The 24,927-nt window shown below is 36.0% G+C and overlaps 1 protein-coding gene across 23 annotated transcripts in view; it reads right to left on the bottom strand.

Moving 5' to 3' along the window:
- Positions 1–1,902: 1,902 nt before the first annotated feature.
- INTU (inturned planar cell polarity protein) overlaps positions 1,903–24,927 on the bottom strand; it is a 97,436-nt gene continuing 74,411 nt past the window's right edge. For 11 of the 23 annotated variants that reach the window (XM_065545445.2, XM_074040415.1, XM_065545443.2 and 8 more), the window contains 8 exons: positions 20,920–20,973; positions 16,703–16,765; positions 15,180–15,401; positions 14,041–14,523; positions 12,344–12,441; positions 8,230–8,419; positions 5,255–5,412; positions 1,903–3,027 (listed from right to left, as the gene is read on the bottom strand). In XM_065545445.2, the coding sequence (XP_065401517.1) occupies positions 2,916–3,027; positions 5,255–5,412; positions 8,230–8,419; positions 12,344–12,441; positions 14,041–14,523; positions 15,180–15,401; positions 16,703–16,765; positions 20,920–20,973 (1,380 nt within the window). In that variant the 3' untranslated portion in view covers positions 1,903–2,915. Of the gene's footprint in view, positions 3,028–5,254; positions 5,413–8,229; positions 8,420–12,343; positions 12,442–13,871; positions 14,524–15,179; positions 15,402–16,702; positions 17,583–20,343; positions 20,554–20,919; positions 20,974–24,927 lie in introns of those variants that run through there. The other 12 variants (XR_012435074.1, XR_012435078.1, XR_012435080.1 and 9 more) reach the window with 8 other exon arrangements.

Here is a 24,927-nt window from a genome sequence, read left to right as displayed (position 1 = left end):
AGCAACCCATCAAAAAGCTTATCCACCACGATCAAGTTGGCTTCATTCCCAGGATGTGAGGCTGGTTCAACATATGCAAATCAATAAACGTAATTCATCACACAAACAGAACTAAAGACAAAAACCACATGATTATCTCAATAGATGCAGAAAAGGCCTTCAATAAAATTCAACATCCCTTCATGTTAAAAACTCTCAATAAACTAGTTATTGAAGGAACATATTTCAAAATAATAAGAGCCACTTATGACAGACGCACAGCCAATATCATACTGAATGGGCAAAAGCTGGAAGGATTCCCCTTGAAAACCAGCACAAGACAAGGATGCCCTCTTTCACCACTATTCAACATAGTATTGGAAGTTCTGGCTAGGGCAATCAGGCAAGAGAATGAAATAAAGGGTATTCAAACAGGAAGAGAGGAAGTCAAAATATCTTTGTTTGCAGAGGACATTATCCTATATCTTGAAAACCCCACTGTCTCAGCCCAAAAGCTTCTTAAGCTGATAAGCAACTTCAGCAAAGTGTCAAGATACAAAATCATTGTGCAGAAGTCACCAGCATTCCTATACACCAACAGGCAAGCAGAGATCCAAATCATGAATGAACTCTTACTCACAACTGCTTCAAAGAGAATGAAATACCTAGGAATACAGCTAACAAGGGAAGTGAAGGACCTCTTCAAGGAGAACACAAACCACTGCTCAAGGAAACCAGAGAGGACACAAACAAATGGAAAAATACTCCATACTCATAGACAGGAAGAATCAATATCATGAAAATAGCCGTATGGCCAAAGTAATTCACAGAGTCAATGTTATTCCCATTAAACTACCACTGTTATTCTTCACAGAATTAGAAAAAAACTATTTTAAAATTCATATGGAATCAAAAAAAAGAGCCTGTATAGCCAAGGCAATCCTAAGCCAAAAGACCAAGCTAGAAGCATCACACTACCAGACTTCAAACTGTACTGTAAGGCTACAATAACCAAAACAGCATGGTACTGGTACAAAAACTGACACATAGACCAATGGAACAGAATAGAGAACTCAGAAATAAGATTGCACATCTACAACCATGTGATCTTCAACAAACCTGAGAAAAACAAGCAATGAGGAAAGGACTCCTTATTTAATAAATGGTGCTGGGAGAACTGGCTATCCATATGCAGAAAATAGAAACTGGACCCATTCGTCACACCTTATACAAAGATTAACTCAAGATGGAATAAAGGCTTAAATGTAAAGCCCAAAACTATAAAATCCCTAGAAGAAAATCTAGGCAATACCATTCAAGGCATAGGCATGGGCGAAGATTCCATGATGCAATCACAAAAGCAATTGCAATAAAAGCAAAACTTGAGAAATGGGATCTAGTTAAACTAAAGACCTTCTGCATAGCAAAAGAAACTATCATCAGAGTGAACAGGCAACCTACAGAGTGGGAGAAAATTTTGGCAATCTATCCATCCGACAATGATCTGATATTCAGAATCTATAAGGAACTCAAACAAATTTACAAGAAAAAAAAAAAAAAACAACCACATTAAAAACTGGGCAAAGGACATGAACAGACACTTCCCAAAAGACGACATTCATGCAGCCAACAAACATATGAAAAAAAAGCACAATATCACGGATTGTTAGAGAAATGCAAATCGAAACCACAATGAGATACCATCTCACACCAGTCAGAGTGGCCATTATTAAAAAGTCAAGAAATAACAGATGCTGGCAAGGTTGTGGGGAAATAGGAATGCTTTTACACTGTTGGGAATGTAAATTAGTTCAACCATTGTGGAAGACAGTGTGGTGCTTCTTCAAAGATCTAGAACCAGAAATGCCATTTGACCCAGCAATCCCATTACCCAAAGGAATATAAATCATTCTACTATAAAGATACATGTACATGTATGTTTATTACAGCACTATTTACAGTAGCAAAGACATGGAATCAACCCAAATGCCCATCAGCAATAGACTGGATAAAGCAAATGTGGTACATATACACCATGGAATACTATGCAGCCACAAAAGGGAATGAGATCATGTCCTTTGCAGGGACATGGATGAAGCTGGAAGCCATTATCCTCAGCAAACTAACGCAGGAACAGAAAACCAAACAATGTAGGTTCTCACTTGTAAGTGGGAGCTCACCATGAGAACACATGGACAAAGGGAGGGGAACCATACACACCGGGGCCTATTGTGGGGGTAGGGAGAGTATTAGGGAAAATAGCTAATGCATGCTAGGCTTAATACCTAGGTGACAGGTTGATAGGTGGAGCAAACCGACATGGCACACGTTTACCTATGTAACAAACCAGCACATCCTGCACATGTACCAGAACTAAAACTAAAACTAAAACAAAATAAAAGCACATTTTACTTAAGAGGAACTTTTGAAACCTCAATGCAATCATCTCATTTTACATGAAAACTCTGAGCTTAGAGAGGTACAAAAACTTGCTCATGGTCATAGCACTACTTAGCTACAGCACCTGGTCACCTCCTCCCAATCATAATTGTTTCACCAGATATCAGTATGAATTTTGAGAAAAATAAACAAATTGGATAGTTTTCAGGAGTAAACGTTTCCTATATTAATCTTATATGAAAAACTTCACATTATTTCAAACTAGTCAATAAATTAACATTATATATCAAAATAGCAATAAGTTAACAATCCCTTCTTTCACATTTTGATCAAGTATATTCTCAAAAGTCTTACAATATTACATTAAGATTTAACATACCAAATCCAACAGCATTTCATATCAATATTTAACAATACTATGTTCAATATTGAAAAGTAAAAAGAAACTAAATTTTAACTCTTTTTGTATTGATTTCAGCAATTCTGACAGTGTTTAATCCTCTATGCATGTATTTCTACACATCAAGAAAGCACGGCTACAAGGTTAACCCAAAGAACAATTTAAAAGCTATTTCAATGGCAATTTCTGTGACTGAGTCATGAAAACAGACATAAAGTTCTTGAGGTTTTGGATGAAGAAAAAGTCTCCTGCAGAAGAAAAGAACACACTCATTTCAGAAATTAAAACAACAACAACAAAAACTCTAACTGTCCAATTTATTTTTTGTTTCTGAAAGTATCAGTAGTAAATTTAAAATCCACAAATCTAAATCTATACTAGGGAGAAAGCAGCTAGATTTATTTCTAAATAAATAATATATGCCTTAGGACAATTAGTTTTTATTGCTCTGGAGTGTAATAATCCTATTTTATCAATATGTATTACAATACCACCAAGTTTTTAAATAGTAAATCTAGTTATTACAATAAAGGCAATAGCACTAGCATCATAGGCACAATAGTTATTAAATATTTTATTGCTCTTTACTTTCTAACATTTAATTTTTATTAAAACATTAAATATATGGTAGCTTTTTTTGGCAAACAGAACTGAATTGGAATTAACATTGAAATTTTATTTGATTTTCTTAAAGAGTCAAAATTTGAATCTATTTAATCAATATTAATTTATATAAACTGATCTATTTAAACTGGAGATAATTCTGCCTGATTTTCTTAAATTTCTGTTCTGCATAAATCTGCATTATCATAATTCAATATCTTTTGATTCTTTCTATTCCTATAGTCATGAACGTAGTTAACACTCCACTGAACAGCTACATGTGTGCCTAACTGGTCTTCTCATTTCTAGTCTCTCTCATATGCACATCATTCCATTGGCTGCTCCCAGTTTAATCTTCCAGTAGTACAACTACATGGAATTAAGCTTACACTGATGTTCCCAAGCCTGGTTCATATGATAATCACAAGGGAGCTTACTAAAAATACAGATTCCCACTCTCATAGATTTTGATTTAGTAGATCTGGGGCCCAGGCATCTCAGATTTTAACAAGTGACCCAGGTGATTCTAAATCCCATGGACCAGCATATGGGAATTTCTGCTTTGGATAATGTCTGTAAAGTGTGTATCATACAGCTTAATACTACCTGGTACATGTCCACTACCCCTACTCCCAACTAATTCTGTGCCCTTTCCTCCACCAACCTTTACTCCAACTCAAAGAACCTTCTGCAGTGGTCCTAACTTAGGTTCCCAACTTCATCTTTCACTTAATCTTTGTATATGTCATTCCTCTACCATCCTGGCAAACCAGTCTGCTCACTGCTGTGCTGTATAATTTCCATTGTTTGGGTCTTTGTTCATTAGATTTTGCCCCCTCCTCAGAATTCCTATAGCATTTGGTTGTATCACCTAATTCATTTTACATATATGTATATACAACACACACATATATAGGATTTCTCTCTATATCTATATAATATAGATATATAAATATATAGATATTTGAGCATATTTCATAATTCTTTTGCTAGATATAAGGCCCGTAGAGGCAATGACTATGTCTCTGTGTTTGCCATACCGCCCACTGACCACCAACCCCACCACCAGTTCCACATTTTGCCAGGAACAGTCTCACCTACTCAACCATCACATATTTATCAAGTGACTATATTATGTGCCAGGTACTGTTGCAGGTGCCAGTGGTGGACAAGACAGATACAATTCCTGACCTCATGAAGCTGCCACTGTAATGAGGGTGGGAGGTGGAGAAGGACAAGAAAATAAACAATAAAAGAGTGATATAGAGAATAACTGAGTAGCCACTTTGATGAGGAAAAGAGATCATGGATCCTCTCTGACAAGATGACCTACCTGTTAGCACTGGTCTGAATACCAAGGATGCAGAAGTGCAAAGGTCAAGGGATAGAATATCCCACGCAGAAGGAACAGCAGAAACAAGATTTGATTGGTACTCATGCAGCTGGTGCACAGCAGACAGAAGAGGAAGGAAGACAGGAGATGGAAACAAAGGTGGGCAGGGTCCTGATTGGGCATGGTCTTGTGGCACAGGGCAGAGAGAGGGGAAGGGAAGAAAAGGGAAAGGATGGAAAGAGGGAAAGAAAGGAGAGAGGAGGAAGAAATGAACGAAGCAGGGGAAAAAGGGAAGAGGAGAAAAACTGTGGAATTATTCTTTCAGTGTATTACTAAAATTTAATTTTGTAAGGTAATTTTTAATAGAAAAATACTTGGAAGGGATTTAAAAGAGATACTTAGCAAATAAAATAAAATATATTAAAATATTATAGCTAGATTAAAAATTCCGTGCCTACATTTTAAAATGTTAATCTCCTTTATCAATTTTCTTTCACTTTTCTAACACTTTACTTTCAAATACTTTTTTTCCCACTTACCCTACTACCCAGTAGGCCATAACTGGTGGTGCTTTTTTCTGATCAGTCCAGTTTCCAGGTGAACATTCAAACAACACACCATGTTCTTTAACAGGGTTAAGAGAAGACACCGACTTTGTGGAATCTGAACGGTCTCTACTATTTAGTCCTTGCTTTTTCTGTAAATTAATAAGTATTGTTAGTATTAACTGGTATTACTAGTGTTACTTTAAAATGTTTTCACAGATTAATTTGAATTGGCTGATCCAAATACTTAAGTGCCTGCAATGACATTCTTCTTATCTGCAGGAAAATTTCTACTCTTCCTCAATATTTAAATACCATATCCTAAAGGAGGCTTCATGGATAAAGTGTCCCTTGACTTTTCTAGGGAACACTTTGTTCACAGCCCTATGTTATTAGTATGTGCATTATATTATATTAGCAGTTTATAGACCTGTCTTCCACAGTGGAAGATAGAAAATTATAAACTTTTTTCCCCAGGGCACAGACAATATACAATCTTTGTGTGTTTTAAAACCAGCAGTGCCTGGTTCATAGTAGGTGCTTAATAAATATGTTCTAAATGAGCAGATAATTCTGTAATAAATTGAAAAAATATATATTTAAAGCAGCATTTTGTCTTCCTTTGACCCATAATCTCTAAATTTCATACTGATTAAAAGCATTAGCAAAACAATGACTCATTTGGACTATAAAGACTTCTTATAAGTTTCAGGCCAAACAGTGGAGTGATTCTTGATCCTTTTCTTTCCTTCGTAGCTTTTATCTAATCCTTCAACAAATTCTCTTGGTTTGCCCTCCAAAATATATCCAGAATCCAGAAGCTATAATCATTTCTTGCTTTCAGAATTTTGAAAGCCTCCTAACTGGTCCCTGCCTCCACCCTTGCTATTCTGTTTCCTGTTCTACCCACAGTAGCCTGAGTGATTCTTTAAAAAAAATTATGGATCATGTCCCTTCTTTGGGCAGAACTGTTCAAGAATGTATCATCTCTTTCGGAACAAAGCCTAAAGTCCTTATCATAGTCTACCTGGCCATGCATAAGCTGGCCCTGCTACCTTTGTGATCTCTTCCTCCACTCTCTTCTCAGTCTGCTCCAGCACTCTCCCAGCCCCTAGGGGATGATTTCGGGATGAAACTGTTCCACCTCAGATCATCAGGCATTAGAATCGCGTAAGAACTGGGCAACTAGATCCCTTGCATGGACAGTTCACAGTAGGGTTTGCACTCCTATAAGAATCTAATGCCACAGCTGACCTTACAGGAGGCGGAGCTCAGGCAGTAATGCTCTGCAGCTTTGCATTTGCTGTTCCCCTTGCTGGAAGCTCTGCCCCGAGAGAGCCACATGGCTTGCTCCCTTACTTCATTCAGGTCTCTGTTCAAGTATCACTTGACATGATCAGAGACCTTTCAAAATAGTCACTCCTACCTCTCATCCTTACCATGTTCTATTATTTTGCTTGACACTGGTTCTTCTTAGCATACTATTTTCTAATTCTTTTCTTTCCTCCATTAGCAAATAGGCTTCATGAAGGAAGAAACTTTGTTTTGTCCACTGTTGTATCCCAAGCTCCTAGAATAGTGTCTGGTGCAGAGTAGGTACCTCAATGTTTAAATAAGATAGGGAAAACTAATTTATATTACTAAATATTATCAAATAAGTAAATGAAATATTCCTTTATAACATTTATCAGTTATGTTAAAAAGGAAAATAGGAGCATAAGAACCCAAAGCATATAGGAATATATGGTCAAACACAGTATTTCTACAGAATAACAATTTCTGAGGACTCAAAGAAAAAATCCTATAAGACATAAAATTTTACTGCTGAATGAGCCTGGAGAGAAGATAAAATCTATCCCACTAGCTTCATAGCTAAGGAAACAGGAGGAGGTGAGGTTCAGTCCGGGATTCCTTATTCCTTGTCCAATGTTCTTCCACTTTTAAACCCAAGTTCTTCACAAATTTGGCATCCTTAACACATGTATTGCTATATACATTACAATCATTTTCAGAGAGGTTTTTTGGCTGTATAATGTCCCAAGTAAACCTCTATATGTTTTATCCTTTTCAAGAAATCAACACCTATCTTTTCCAGCCATTTAAACGATCTGATATTGTAATTGTATACAGCATTATTATTTATTCAACAGATGACAACATTCAATGAAACTTCATCCTGGATAGAAAAGCAAGCAAGCAATCAACCAACCAAATGCCAAAAAATTTGCATTAGTCTTGTGTCTATAGCTATATCTTAACCCAGCGGTCCCCAATCTTTTTGGCATTGGAGACCAATTTCTGGGGGAGGGATCGTTTCAAGATGAAACTGTTCTACCTCGGATCATCAGGCATTAGATTCTCATAAGTGTACAATCTAGATCCCTCACATGCACAGTTCACAATAATAGGGTTTGCACTCCTACGCGCTGCTGATCTGACAGGAGGCAGAGCTCAGGCGGTAAGACTCCCTGGCCCACCACTCACCTCCTGCTGTGCAGCCTGGTTCCTAATAGGCCACAGACAGCTACTGGTATGTGGCCCGGGGGTTGGGGACCTCTGCCTTAACCCATTATATTCCAAAATACCTTATACTGTTGGCTAAATACTTAAAGAATTATCAAAGTTATTTTAGGAACCAATTGGTAGATATTATTACCCAAGTAATGGTTGAGTCACAGATATGAAATGTGGAAGGTTAATTTACATTACAAATGACTGTATTGTGCTTTGCTGTAGAAAACACAGGTCTACCACTTCCTGAAATAGTAACCCAAGACATCAAATTCAGTATGAAATAAAACCTTGAAGTACTGTGAGTATAAATGTTTTGGCACCCAAGTTAGATTGAGTGACTATTTAAAAAAACTTAATTAAATGAAAACAATGCTGGGCATGTTGATTACAGAACAGAATGCTTAGAGATCTGGAAATTAAACTGGCGGAAAACTGTATTTATAGCAGTGCCCTACCTCTTCAACCAGTGTCTGTTGGAAAACTGCACGAATGGAGAGACAACACTGATGGAAATTCTTTATTAGCTGAGGGTGGATAGAGCCACTTAGCTGCGCCACCTCTTCAAGGGTAGGAGTAATAAAGATTCCTTGCACTGTTTCTAAGGCAACATAATGGAAAAGTGTGTTCTCAGGACCAGATGTCAGTCTTAAAAAGAAAAAATAAGAAAAAAGAAATTTTAGTAAATTTTGAAATATTGGTTCATTTTGAATTTAGTAGACTTCTTACAAGCTTTTATCTACAATATAATATTAGTAGTATAATTAGGGATGGGAAACTGGGCTAAACATTTAATTCCCTCTTCATCCTTAACTGAAGTACAAGCTAGGGTTATTCATTCCCTTAATGGAGGCAAATACTACATGTTATGCAAGGATAAGTAAATATCAATTCATTTGCAAGTAACTTAATCACTCCTTTGCTAAACAACCCAAATTGGCTAACTGCCTCTTTTTCCATGGTTGGTATTAAATAATTCAGCTCGTGTCTGAACCAGATAGCTATAAGCCATAAACAAGATATCACTCTAGGGTAGACCACATATAAAAATACCTTCCAACAAACTAAATACATTTAAGTTAGTAGCATTAAAGTATTTTACCATGATAGTCAAACTGATGTTCCTGAAGAAAAATCAAATTATTATTACAACCTGAAAAATTTGATTAATATTCTATAATACCATGACAATTCGTGGTAGTATTCTACCACTTCTCATTATTACTATCTTCTTTCTTTCCTATGTTCTCTTAATCATTTTTTACTTTCTTCCCCATCTTTCCTCCCTGGTTTAGTCTCAAACAGGCCAGCAGAACCTATAAATACTGTTAATTTCTACCAGTAGTAAGATAAGCAAAAGAACAATAGTAATAGCAACAACGAAATAATAATAATAGTTAACGTATAGTGAATGCCCTCTATATACCAGGGTAGGTGTTTTAAAATACCTTAGTCTTAATTCTCATAATGATATTGCAAGATAACATCCATTACTATCCTCATTTTAGCCATGAGAAAATCAATGATCAGAGGACTTGGATTAACGTGCTTGAGAGGTCGCATAGCCAAATGGCAGATTTTAGCTGACTCTGAAGCTTGTTCTGTAAAACCGTGCTTTTTCCTCTCCGGGGCTGACTTCTGATTACAGCAATTCCCCTCCTGCATCTCAAATACTCAAGCTGCCCCATTTTAATCCTTCTATGGTAAAAGGCTGTCTATACTAAAAAATATCATCAGTTGATTTTTTTTTTCCAGCCATAGCATAGAGACAAGAAAAAGGCATATTTCAGCTCTTAGCCTAGATACTGCCTAGCTCATCCATGCAGATTAAATTATTGTTAAACAGTTCATCAGACAGCATGATCCCAATAAACTTCTTATCATCGATTTATGGCTTTGGAACTCTTTTGAGACCAGGGATAGGGAGGGAAGGAAATAATTTACAAATTCGTCTTTCACGTTTCCACAGGGTAGCTGGCTCATTAACAACTGGTGGCTGACCACCTTTCCAGAAATAAAAACTTAAATAAGATGAAAGGAATTATGATTATTTTAAAAGGAAAATAATTTAAAACATACATTTTAATCTGGAGATCTTCAGGTTAAAAAAAGTACAGAACAAAAATTATTCTTTACAAAATAACTTACAACATTATTCTTTACAAAATAAGTTTCTTTTGGGGGGGGTCAGAATTAACATTTTTGTTATCTTTTACATTGTTCTTTAAAAAATAAACCACAATACAATAAGCAGGTTTAGCTCTTGAAACCATAAACTCACTCAGTATATATTAACTAAAAGTTTTAAAAATCACCAAATAAGCAATTACCCAGTAGGAAGACAAAAGATTTGTACAAAAAAGCAGATAAAATCAGATTTAGTCTTCAGAAAGGTCACTCGTGCAGTAGAGAATGGGTTTAGGGTAGGCCAGGAGTTGGGAAGCTGTTGCAATAAAACCAGGTGAAAGAAAATGGGAGCCTAAACTAGGGCAGTGTCAATACGGGGGGTGAATGGATTCAAGAACTACTGGAATGCAGAATGGGTAGGACTTAGTTACTGAATGAGATGTTTTGTTTATGTTATTTTCAATATATTATATATATTTTATTTTACAAAGATAGGTGCATATAGGTTAGAATAATATATTACATCCTGTTTTATATCATGCTTTTAAAATGAACTGCATCGTATAAAAACACCTTTGCATATCAATAATGAGAATAAACACACATCTTTGGCACCTTTTAAAATAGGAGAGCCTATGATTTACACCACATGTGAATTTATGTTTAAAACATTGTTGAGAGAAAGTGTCTCCTTTTACTAGAGACAATGCCAATATAACATACATATTTTAAAAATTCTGATATGGAGTTAATAAAATTTCTGAGCAATAGTTTTTGTTAAATGGAAGACTAGAGTTTTGTGAGGGTACTTTTGGGTTCCATAAAAGGTTTGGTTCCAATTTATTTGTCTTAAAATCATGTTTAACTATCAAAAATTAAACATTTATATTTGGAGGCATTAAATACTAAATTTTAACGCATCAGATTTCTGATATATTATTTTATGCAGACAAGTTACTTTTTGTCTTGACTTAAGAAAAAAAGAATTTCCTAACAACTTTGTAACACATACATTTGAACTTATTGTAAAGTGTTTCAGTAGTTAAGAATGTGGTAGCTCTGTACTGTGTGTATGTGTGTGTGTGAATTCTATTAGTATGTGTCTAGTTGTTCAAATAAAAGTAAGCAATTGAGTTTATTACACTAGTTGATCCCACACATGATGTCATAAATACCTGCCAAGGCGCAGGCGGACCTGCGTGTCACCACATAAGTGCATAAGAAGTGAATATATAACATTTCATATTATAATAATTACAGACAGTTTAAGTTGCTAAATATTCTCTCCTCACTCAGTTTCTTTTACCTCAGAATTCCCTACTTGATGCAAGTTTGAAATTATACCTACTTTCTAAAGAGAGTGTTAAGGGACCAGTTCCCTGGTTCCCAAACTCTGAGAGCGAGATATACCGGGAGGAAACTTATTAGGAAGTACTCTTGGGAAAAACAGCTATGGGGTGGAGTGACTCAGCAGAACTGAGCAGAGGGAGAAGATGAACTGTCCTGCAGTGGCAACAAGTCTCAGCCGATACTACTGGGTACTGTGAAGCTTGGCTGGCCTTTCAGAGTTGTCTTCAATTTAGGCAAGGGGCCAAGCCTTTGTACTCACTTATTTATTAGTCATTAGAAGTGGGCTCCTCCCAGGGAGGAGTGTAACCTTAGCTGAGTCAACAAGTTTCCAAGTAGGACACAGCCAGGGGAGTGACAAGGCTAGGGATCTGTGAGGCATTAGCAGCCACCATTCTCAAGTGTTGGGAAGGAATACCCTGAGCTAAGGTGTAACTGGACAGCACACCACTGCATCCACCAAACACTCCAAAAAATAGTAAACTCTAATTTAAAAATTATATTAAATATACAAAAGAGAGGTTACCTGTGGAGAGATAAAGGGGGACTTACACATTTTGAAATATTACTTTGTGGCCAGGCATGGTGGCTCACGCCCGCAGTCCCAGCACTTTGGGAGGCCGAGGCTGGCGGATCACAAGGTCAGGAGATCGAGACTATCCTGGCTAACATGGTGAAACCCTGTCTCTACTAAAGATACAAAAAATTAGCCGGGCGTGGTGGCGGGCACCTGTATTCTCCCAGCTACTCGGGAGACTGAGGCAGGAGAAATGGCGGAAACCCAGGAGGTGGAGCTTGCAGTGAGCCGAGATCGCGCCACTGCACTCCAGCCTGGGCGACAGAGCAAGACTTCGTCTCAAAAAAAAAAAAAAAAAAGGAAATATTACTTTGTGTGTTTTTTCTCTCTTACAATACTAATATGGTAATTTTCCTAAATGTGTAATGAAATATTAAGGAAATACCACAGATCTTACCTTTAATATGTAAGATATATCAAAATTACATTTATTGAGTAAAATACATGTTATAGAATTGTACTTTCTCACTGTGAAACTTCCTGAAAGAGTTTAAGTGAATAAGAAGAAGAAAGTTTCTTACTTTACTGTATTATATATTTCTAATTCTGTTTCTGGAAGGTCCTTTTTCAAGTTTCCCAAATGAAATGGATTTGGAAGAGTAGACTTCTTTTTAGTGACCTGAAAAATACAGTTAAGTAGATTGGTTTATATCTAAGATTGGAATCATATAGCAGAAACAATTTAAAAATTAAACATCCTTCTAAGAGAACTACTTACCACTTGCAATGCTTCTTTTAAGTATTTTTGATGCTAACTTGTACCTCTTGGCTTATCCATGGCTGACAGGGATCCCAGGGTCATGTCCTGGGAGGGCATGATGGTGTTCCCTGAAAACCTCCTACCAGAGCCATTACCAAGTTTGTATGTATGCATACTTGTCTCCCTTTCTAGACTCTGCACTCCTCAAAGTCAGGGGCAGTGTCTTACTCATCTCTGTATCTCCTTTGTGTAGTATGGCCCTTGGCACTTAGTAGGTATTCAATCAACATTTGTTGAATGGCTGAATCTTAAAGGTTAACTCAGTTTCTCTTAGGAGCTATTCATGGTTTGGTAATTCTTTAGTCTGTCCAAATCCTTTTAGACTATTTCCTACCAATTTCATCAACTGGGATAACAGGTATGGTACTGATGTGAGTACTTCCAAATACACCCCACTTAGGGGTCCAAAAGTATTCTATTGTTTGGTATGAGGAGATTGCATCTGGTTATTTATGCCATGCTACTAGCATCTCATATTTTATTTGTGCTCCTTCTCAGACTCCTCATCTGGTATCACCTCCATCTACCCAAATGACAAGTTTCAAAAGTGTTTTGAAAGATGACAGCATCACTAGAATAAGTACAAAGCCTCCCAGGATGAATGTTTTGATAATCATTTGGATATTTTATGGTATTTTCATGGGAAAAAATCAGGAAAAATGATCTGAAAAATGAACACCCTCTTTAGAGTCAACTTTAAAATCTTTAAGTATTACAAAGGCTCAGATTTTAAAATCTATAAAAATAGGATAATACACACATACACAGACACATAAACACACACATACACACATTTAGGGTTCTGATTCTCTTTGCTGAACATTTCATTGGCTATTTAGTCAGATCAGCCCCCAACAGGCCCCACAGCTTGGATGCTCTAGGAAAGAGATGTCATTGCAAATAGGAAAGAGATGAACACGGAAATTGAAATTAAAGCTTTCCTATTTCTAAGTACTGTTAAACAGATATGGATGTCAAGGAACTCTTGTCTTATTACTTGATATTTCTCTCTCTCTCTCTTTTTTTTTTTTTTTGAGACAGAGTCTCACTCTGTCACCCAGGCTGGAGTGACAAATCATACGGTGGCACAATCTCAGATCATTGCAACCTCTGCCTCCTGGGTTTAAGCAATTTTTGTGCCTCAGCCTCCCGATGTATCTGGGATCACAGGTGTGCACCACCATGCCTGGCAATTTTTTTGTAATTTTATTAGAGGCTAGGTTTTGCCACGTTGGCCAGGCTGGTCTCGAACTCCTGGCCTCTAGCAATCTGCCATGCCTGGCCTGATATTTCTTTTTCTTTTTGGTTCAAAATCATTGGTTTGCCAGCAATGATTGAAATAACCACCATGTCAAATGAAGAATGGTATGCCACTAAAAAAATTGTCTTGCAATTATAAAACAAGGACTAGAGAGACAACTTAGCTCCCAGAATGTACACACTTGAATGAGTACACACCTTAAGCAAGGTCCCCCTTTCTTCTAAACCATCAGAGCCCTGAGATTCTCTTTGCTTCCGTACTGCATTTGGTGTAGTATGGGGGCTAAAGCCATCATCTTCTCCACCTTCACAACCATTGTCAGATCCTCCACTGCTACGGGAAGGACTGGGCTTACGTGTCTTTAAGGAATAGTCACCAAAAAGGGTTCTTCTGCATGTTGGAGAAGTTGCTACTTTGGAAGTACCTTGTAGCCTACTGAGAATAGGGGAAGTGGTCAAGCTATCTGTTTTTTCACGTGATCCAGTAAGGAACCAATCAGCACAAGACAAACAGGGGGTTGGAGAAGATGCTAGCCGTTCATCTATGCGAGAATCTACTCCATTCAGCTGGTGAAGAGTTGTTTTGACCTGATCCACATATATACAGTCTGGTCCAGGACTCCCAATAGCTTTGGATGCGCAACCTCCAGCTTCTAATAGTACACATAGCATATAATGTTTCTATAGGGAAAAAATACAAATGTAGGTTTAGCTACCATGAAAATATTTACATAAAATGTGCATGTATAAATTTATAAATATTGAAGATATAGAGGCATATGGCATAATCATGTGATGATTATTAAAAATTCCTCCCTCATCTTTCCTTTTTGGTTATTATCAATGCTTCCTGATCCCAGCTGAAAACAATCTTACACTGCCTTATCTTGATATACCATCAAACCACTTCTTTTGAGACACAGAATTCCCTAAGATAGCTGTCAAGAGCCTCAGTTACTGGAAGTCCTTTCATCTGCAATTGCACATTTATTCTGTTTCTGATTCTATATTCTTTTCATGCCTCCCTCCATCTCCAAAACAAGCCAATGGAAAAAACCACTATAGAAAGGGGAACAAAAGACTTTAGAAACCTGCTAAAATCTTTTCTTAGATTTTATTAATATTTGTCCATGAGTATTAAATGGATGAGGCATGTAACATTTCCTTGAATACTGGTATTAGACAAACTAATAATTTTACATGAGCATGTTTGTTTGTGTATTTATTTAGACAGTCAATAGATACCTATCTACCGCTACATCCCTCAATCCCAGCTGAAAAGAAAAAAAGAAAAGAAAAGAAGAAAAATCCCAAGAAAGAAGCTGAGGTAAACTTACCAAGCCAACAACTAGCAAAAAATATCTTCCTTCAGGTTCCGGAAAGACTTCAGCGCTTGAGTCTGCCAAAGGTCGGAGGTGATACTGAGGAAACACTTCTCTCCATATTATCAACTGACCAATTCTTTGTTTTGCTGCTAAAGGCAGCAGGCAATAGTGGCGACAGTATATGGCAATATCAATAAGATCATCCTTGGGTAAATGATTGCATATCAAATAACCCTTGAATTTAACCACAAAGAGCAAAAGTCTACCAGTGATATAAAGCAATAGTCCCATAATATATTTCTAAGAGTTTTATAAACACTTCTTCACTTGATTTAGAATATTCTAGTTTCAAATGGTGTAAATGAAGATATAGTAGATTTTTTTTTTTTTTCTTGAGGTCAAAGTAGAGCTCAAATGATAACTTAAGGTCTACCAACAGGCAGACTTAAGCACAAAGCAAGATCACCTCTGCACAGTATAGCTTCAGTATTTGGCAAAATTAGAAAAGAACTGAATTCTGATAATGGAAAGTCAAGAAGCACGGGTCATGACAGAGACTTTTCACTGTGCACCCTTCCCTATGGCTTCTTTGTTAGATATGTTTTACATTGTGTTTAAAAATCCTTTTTTAAAAATAAAAGTACTTAAATTCATTTGATGCTTTATTTGCTTTACATGAACATGAACTAAATGTTATATAAGATTTATTTAAAAGATGTAGGTTATTTTTCTTTTTTTTTGAGACAGAGTCTCACCCTGTCGCCCAGGCTGGAGTGCAGTGGCGTGAACTCAGCTCACTGCAGCTTCTGCTTCCCAGGTTCATGCCATTCTCCTGCCTCAGCCTCCTGAGTAGCTGGGATTATAGGCACGCACCACCATGCCCAGGTAATTTTTTTTTTGATTTTTAGTAGAGATGAGGTTTCACCATGTTAGACATGCTGATCTTGAACTCCTGACCTCTGGTGATCCACCTCCCTCGGTCCCCCAAAGTGATGGAATTACAGGTGTCAGCCACCGTGCCCAGCCAACTTTTCAACACAGGATAAAAAATACACTCTTTCAAAAGGAAATCCAGAAAAATATTGTTCTCTCTTACAAACTTGGTCCTTTGAGTATTGTTTCTCCTGTGCACATTTGTAAATACTTTATAAATGCTTTAGAATGCAATGAAACCATAAATATTTATTATTTACAAATATGTAGATGCAAATCTTGTTTTAAGGTCTTAATCTGGTCAGGCATGGTAGCTCACGCCTGTAATCCCAGCACTTTGGGAGGCCAAGGCAGGAGGATTGCTTGAGCCTCGGAATTGCTTAAGCCCAGAAATTGGATGTTGCAGTGAGCTATGACTGTACCCTGCGCTCTAGCCTAGGTGGCAGAGCGAGACCCTGTCTCTAAAGTGAGAAAGATCTTAATCTTATGGTACCTACATTTAAAAGAAAAGAGATAAATGTATTTTTCATGTTTGTAAAATTTTTGACAATTTAGGTCTGTTTATACAATGCTGGACATTTAGACTTCCAGCTTCAACTTACCTTGTAAAATAGAGAAGACCCCAAAATTGTATACAGCCGCCTCATGTCATAGTAATCCTCAGACTGGGGGAAAAATTCATAGTGGATTTTATATTTTTATTTTTTTGTGATAAAAATTCCAATTAAGCTATAATAGTTAAAATGAAAATTATATTCTTTAGTAACTAAACTTTTCATAGTGTCATCTTTAGAAATCAATATACTAGAGTATTAGGATGAAATATAATATGTATATGTTTATTTCACTGAGAACAACCTTATTTTTTATTCTTTTAAGATGCTTGATTAGAGACATTAAGAACATAAAATCTGTTACTCTATGAGGGATTTCTTACAACATACCTTTTTAGGACAAAAAACTTACTCTACATCATCTACAGTATCCAATATTACCATATGCTATTTTTGAAAGCACTAATTGATGCAACCTATTTGCAAGCTACTGAGTAGTATGTAAAAAAAATTAAGTATACATACCCTTTGAATAATTCTACTTCTAGAAATCTACAGGAATACTCAAGCAATGGAATCATGATTTTTATATAAAAAGCTAACAGTTGGATTATTTGTAATATGGAAAAATCAGAGATAACATGATATTCAACAATAGAGGAATGGCCAGCAAAACTAGATATACCACAGAATATCACAGATATGTTAAAAAAATATGATTGATCTATATGAGCAGGCATAAAAGGTTTCAGATACACTGCTCAGTAAAGAATGCAAGCTGCAGAACAAAATATACACTATCATCTGATTTCTGTTAAAAATAGCATCCCCACCAACTATATACATGTGTGTTGGTTTGTGTGTGGGAATGTATGTATATGGAAAAAGGTCTGGAAGGATACATTCCAATCCATAAGAGCAGTTACACCTGGGGATGGAAGTGAGAGAAAGGGATAAGCGAAGGTATTTGCTTTTAATAACCATGCTTAGAGCTTCACCCTGTACACAGCTATTACTTTTATAAGCTTTTTTTCTTCTTAAAAAACCCAACGAAACCTAAAGAAAACTAAAAACTGGAAATAACACAGCCATTCCTCAGTCAGGGAATGGATAAACAAATTGTGATACATGTATATGATGGAATACTACTATTCAGCAATATTAAGTACTGAACTGCCTGCACAGTAGCAGGAATGAATCTTAAATCCATTATGCTAAGTTAAAGCCAGACACAAAAATTACCTACTGTATGATTATTTATTTATTTACATTCTCAAGACACATGTGGAGTGTCTGGTTTATTCAAAGGGGCTGTCAGAGGCCCGACCACGGAGCAGGAACCAAATAGTTGGCAGCAATGGGGCTGAACAGGGCAGGGATGCCCAGGTACGAGAAGAGGGGTGTGCTGAGCAACCAGAGCAGCATTACGGCCAGGTTGAGCAGGATGACTCACTTTATATGACATCCTGGAAAAGGCAAATCATGGGGACAGAACACAGATCAGTGATTGCCAGAGGTTGGGGGTATAGAGAGGGGTTGACTATAAAGGGGAAAGAAGAATTTACTGAATGTAAATTACACCTTAATAATAATTTTTAAAAACTAAGGAAAACACAGCATTAGGATTAAATCTTTAATTTCACCAAAAAGTATAGAATAGATCCTTATTTTCATATTTTTTTAATTAAGGCAAAATTCAATGTGAAGTGTTCTGTGAGTTTTGACAAATGCATACAGCTATGTAAGCACCACCAAAATCGAAATGTAGAACAGTTCCCTCAGCACCTCCCTAAACCAACTTTTTTTCTGAGTAGTAGTCCATTCCTGGATATACCAGAATTTGTTCTGGTATTCACACCTGCTGATGGACAGTTAAGTTATTTGAGTTGTTTCCACTTTTTGGCTATTACAAATAAAGTTATTTTGTATACAGGTCTTTGTATTACATATGCTTTCAGTTCTCTTGGTTTAAAAAGACAGGAACAGACTGGTTGAATTATATGGTAGGTATATGTTTAGGTTATTAAGAAATTGCCAAACTGTCTTCCAAAGTAGTTGTACCATTTTACATTCTCAATTTATCCATTTTTTCTTTTATGAATTGTGGTTTTTTTTTGTTTGTTTGTTTTGTTTTTACTGTATCTAGGAATCCCAATAGATTATCTTTAACCATAGAAAATATTGTTAATTCCACTGCTCATTAAAATAGTGTTCTATAAAGGCAGGAATTAGATTTTTAAATTAAACACTGGATGTAAGTTCCAAAAATCAGATATTTTAATATTTTAGTTCTGAACTGCTCCTAATGGTTAATATCCATCCAAACATTTTCCATTACTCAAAAAATTATGAGCCATAAGAGTTTACCATGCCTAAATTTCTATTGTTTTTACAGACAAAACACCCTTCCATTTGTTTAGGGTGTTTGTTAAGACTCAGTTACCCCTTCAAGTTAACATTCTCCTCCCAATTTCACTGGCAATCTTCTTGAGAATAATCCACACCTTATGGCTTTTACTTCCCTTACTTCCCATTTACTTTGTAAAAGAACTTTTATTACTGAGAATTTCAGCGTATACAAAAAGGGAATTGTATAATTAGTTCCTGTATAGCCATCACCACCCAGGTTTAACTATGACCAGTCCATGGCTCATCTTGTTTCACCTGTATCATCATCTTCCCTTCCTCCTGCTGAATTATTTCAAAACCAATACCAGATATTATATCATTTCATCTGTAAACACTTCAGAATGTATGTATAAAACAGAAGGAATTTAAAAATACATATAATCATAATACCATTATCACAATATAAAGAATTATTTTCATCTAATACCCAGTCATTTGTGCTTACATTTCCTTGAATGTATGAGACTCATGAATAGATTCAGCCTAATCTATGAGATTCGTTGTCTCATAGATGTTTTTAAAACTTTGTTTGAATTAGGATCTACGAAAGGACATATATACACTTGGTTGATAATATTCAGTCTCTTGTAACTGAGTTCTCTCTCAACTTCTCTCCCTTCTCCCCAACTTCAGACCACCCTTTTCTAATTTATTTGGAGAAGAAACTGTCCTGCAGTATTTGCCAGTCTGGATTTTGCTGACTGCAACCCCTCTTCCCCAAATGGGGTCATTTAACATGCCCCCTTTTCAATGGTATTTCCTATAAATTAGTAGTTAGATCTTGAGGCCTCATCAAGCATATTTTATAGGTGGTCTGTGTGCTTCCATCAGGAACAACATATTATCTGTTGCTTTTCTGTTTGTGATATTAATAGCTGTTGATGACCATTGCCTAGATCCATTAATTCATTGAGGGACTGCAAAATGGTGATATTCCAATTCTGTGTCTTTCTTGACATTTCAGTTAGACTACTTTCATTAAAAGAAGCTCTCCTTCACCTCCGTTTGGTAACCTTGACATATGGTTTAGACAGGAAAGGCAGGATAAATGTCTGATTTTTCTTCATTTAACAGTTTTCACAAAAACAAGTTGATGCCCTCATATTCTCCAAAGTTGACTAGCAAGTTTCTTTTTTTTTGTTTTTAGTATCTTTATGCACTTATGAACTTATACATATCTGATGTGTTTCAATCTGTTGTAGGTATTTCCTTATAGATGTTCAACAGGGAGCCTCTTCAAGTTGTCTCATGACAATTTGAGCTCTACCATAACCCTATTAATTTTTGGAAAGCCTTCTGAATTTCTGATACGACAAGATGTTCTCAGACTTATCTTGTACATTTTCAGCCCCAAGTTTGAATGAGCCAATTCTTGAGGAGTCCTGGTTCCTTTTGGTGAGAAATGTTATTTATACACCATGGCCTGGGTATTAGTGGTACTTATCATTACTGCGACGGTCACTATTGCTAGGCCTTTTCATTGGACATAGCTAGGAAATACAATAATTAAAATATTAAAAACCATATTGAGACTTCCAATTTAAGTACAGCTCTACAGGGTTCTTATTTAACTTAATCAGTATTACATTTATATTTGTTTTCCTCAAAAACTTAGTTCTTAGTGACACCAGTGTAATCAATCATTTTTAATCCCATAATATACATTGTGTAACAACTATTTCAACTGAGTAGAAAATCCTAAGGCAAGAAAATGGATTTTGTCACAGTCAAAACAGAGGACTAATGTGTATTTCAAGATTATTATATATCCACTTGGTAAATATTTAGAATAATGACTGGTATACAAAACAAGAATTCAACATTGAGGCTTTTGTAAAACTTACTCCTTCTCTTACCAGTTCTGCAAAATCTGCAGCCTCCAAGTCACTTAATGCCATGTCTAATTCCATCTATGTTAAAAAAAAAAAAAAAGAGAGTAACATAAGCATTTGACTCATATTAGTTACTTTTTTAGTAATGGCCATACAAAAAGTGCTTAATTACTACTTGAAAATTGAGTATCTTTCTCCTTTGTGTTACTTAAGAAATGTCTCAAAATGGAACATAATGTTTTCAAGCTTTGCAATTATAAAAGTTTACTTATTTAACATATTGTTTTTAAGCTTTGCAAACATAAAACAACTTACTCATTTAACATAGCATATTTCAACTAAATCTCAATAACTGCAAAATGGGTCTTCAGCATATATTCAATGCATAGTAAATTTATGAGCTTCAGAAGTTGCTTTCCAGTTTTAAGTTAGAAATTAATTTAACCCTTTTGATTTCATAGAAGAAAGTGAAAATCAGTCTTAAGGTAGCCAACTTATTTTGAGTTGTTCTTGTTTCTCCATTTTTTGTATATTACTCAACGGTTGGATTCTTGAAAAATATCAACATTCTTCCCTGTCTTTCTCCTGGACACAATGTTTTGCATTCAAGGGTTGTCAATCTTTATTCCTAGATTAAAACACAAAGGCAAGTGTTCCTCTGGAATCTGGCACAGTTCAACTATCCCAGAGAGTTATCAGAAAAAAAACTCTTACTTAGGATTTGGGTTTTGTTTTTATGGAAATTGCCTGAGCTCTGTCATGTATCACCTTTGTTCTTCTTTGAAGCATCCCAAATTTAAAAACAGAATAAATTTAATCTGAAGTTTAATCTGTAATACAAATATATATATAAATCAAAACTATAGGCAATTGAATTTTATAGCATACATGCTATTTGTGAATAAGAACCCCCCCTTTTTTTTTGAGATGGAATCTCGCTCTGTCGCCCTGGCTAGTGTGCAGTGGTGCAATCTCAGCTCACTGCGATCCGCCTCCCAGAGAATCTTTTTTTTTTTCTTTAAAGGCCAAGGCACTCTCTGCAGGACTGTTTCACACACTAACTGTGTCTTACTGAGATGACAAAAGCTTTTGAAATATTAGTCATGCCTTTCAATGCTTTTCACACAGTATGAGTTATTACTCATTTGTGACCTACATTTTTCTGCATCTAGCAAATACTTCAGGTTCCCTTTTTTTGTGGCTATTAGTCTGTCTTGTGAAAAACCACAGGACAAAAAATTACTGATTTGTGGTATTTGATCTCAGAAACTGTTCAATGAGTTACTATTCCTGCTACTAAACTCTACAGGCTAATTAATGTACAATATTACTATAATATATATGTTTGTTTATATTCCTTAAATGAAAATATAAAAATATCTTTCTCTTAATTATTTCACTGTACCCTAGGAAAATATGATTGGAAAAAAAAAAAAAAACCAAAATGAGGAAATTCTCAAATACCTGGGAAGAAAAACTAAAGTAAGACCTCATCATATACTAAACCTGGAACAAATAAGTTTTTTCCAAGTTAAAAATAACTATTTAGTTTGTTTTTAAAAATAAGCAAGCAAAAATAACTATTTCCACCTAAAATTGCCAGGCATAAGTTACCCCACACACGATTTTTTTTTTTTTTTTTTTGAGATGGAGTCTCCCTCTGATGCCCAAGGTGGAGTGCCAGTGGCTCAATCTTGGCTCACTGCAAGCTCTGCCTCCTGGGTTCACGCCATTCTCCTGCCTCTGCCTCCCAAGTAGCTGGGACTACAGCGCCCACCACCACGCTCGGCTAATTTTTTGTATTTTCAGTAGAGACGGGGTTTTGCCATGTTAGCCAGGATGGTCTTGATCTCCTGACCTTGTGATCCGCCCACCTCAGCCTCCCAAAGTACTGGGATTACAGGTGTGAGCCACCGTGACCGGCCTCACACACGTTTTAAACTAGATTTCTTTTTTGGACGTAGTTTCACTCTGGTTGCCCAGGCTGGAGTGAAATGGTGTGACCTCAGCTCACCGCAACCTCCGCCTCCCAGGTTCAAGTGATTCTCCTGCCTCAGCTTCCCACGTAGTTGGGATTATAAGCATGCACCACCACGGCCAGCTTATTTTGTATTTTTAGTAGAGACGGGGTTTCTCCATGTTGGTCAGGCTGGTCTTGAACTCCCAACCTCAGGTGATCTGCCCGCTTCGGCCTCCCAAAGTGGTGGGATTACAGGCATAAGCCACCACACCTGGCCTTTAACTAGATTTCTTAAGGCATTAAATTCCTTAATATTTTCTATGGGAAGATACATAGTCAATAAATCCTACTGTTTTTACTACAATGAGAAATCTCAAGAGAAATGGAATCAACCTAAGTGTTCATCGACAGATGAATGGATAAAGAAAATGTGCTATATGTACATAATGGAATACTATTCAGCCATAAAAAAGAACAAAATCCTGTCATTTATGACAATACAGATTAACCTAGAGGGCATCATGTTAAATGAAGTAAGCCAGGCACAGAAAGACAACTACCACATGATCTCACTCATATGTGGAACGTAAAAAAGCTGATATCACAGGAGAGTAGAATGGTGATTACTAAAGGCTTGGTTAGTTAGGGGAGAGGATGAATGAGGAAATGTTGGTCAAAGGAATTACAATCACAGATAAGATGAGTCAAATTTAAAAAATATATTTAGAACAGGTAAGCTTACAGAAATGAAACTATGCAAATGATTGCCTGTGGCTGGAGGGGTAGGGAGAAGAAGAAATTGGGAGGGGAAAGAGAGAAGTAAATAATAACTACTAATGGTCACGGAATTTCTTTATTAGATGGTGAAATGTTCTAAAATTGATTGTGGTGATGGTTAGGCAGCTCTATGAACAGACTAAAAATATTGGATTGTACATTTTAAATGAGAAAATTCTATGGTATGTGAAATATCTCAATGAAGCCATTAAGGAAAACGAACTTAAGTTCATGTAACTACTGTTCAAGCTGAAAATTTAAAATACACTGAGTAGAGAATCTTGACTATTAAACTGCTGTGCTATACTGCCTTAAATAAGTAATTGGCAATTTAAACAGATAGGGCTTTATTGGTCTAAAACAATGAGGTTTAATAATTTACTCTCATGTCTCCGAATGTTTCAGTATAAAGTGAAGGTCTTAAAAATATTTTGAACTAAAAAAAATGAAATCACAACTTATCAAAACTTATGTGGTACAGCAAAAGTGGTGTTCGGGGGAAATTTATAGCATTAAATGCATATATTAAAAAAAGAGAGATCTGAAATCAATAATCTAAGTTTCTATTTTAAGAAACTAAACAAAAAGCAAATTAAATCTAAAATATGCAGAAGAGCAGAAATAATAAAAAATTAGAGGAGAAATCAATGACAATGAAAACAGGAAAGCCATAGAGAAAAATCAATGAAACCAAAAGCTGGTTCTTCGAAAAAAAATCAATAAAATGTATAAGCCTCTAGCCTAACTAAGATAAAAATAGAGAGGACACAAATTACTAAAGCAGAAATGAAAGTGGGGGCATTAGTACAGAGTCCATGGACATTAAAAGGATAGGAGAAGAATACTGTAAACAACCCCATGCTCACAAATTTGATAACCTAGATGGAATGGAAAAATTCCTTGAATGATACCAGAAGAAACAGATACTATAAATTGGTCTATACTTATTAAAGAAATTGAATCAATAACGATTTAATCAACTTGCAAAAGCAGAATGCACCAGGCCCAGATGGGTAGACTGGTGAATTCTACCAAACATTTAAATAAGAAATTATACCAATTCTCTATAATTTCTTTCAGAAGACAGAAACAGAGGGAATACTTCCTAACTCATTCTATGAGGTCAGCATTATCCTAATACTAAAACTAGACAAAGACATTATAAGAGCAAACAAACAAACAAAAAAAGACAGACCAGTATCTTTCATGAACACAGATTCAAAAACCTCCAATAAAATATTAGCAGAGGGAATCCAACAATGTCTAAAAAGAAATATACACCACAGCCAAGGGAG

This window comes from Macaca fascicularis, chromosome 5, assembly GCF_037993035.2.
Source record: "Macaca fascicularis isolate 582-1 chromosome 5, T2T-MFA8v1.1".
NCBI classification, from domain to species: Eukaryota; Metazoa; Chordata; class Mammalia; order Primates; family Cercopithecidae; genus Macaca; species Macaca fascicularis.
This window is presented reverse-complemented; position numbering and strand designations above follow the sequence as displayed.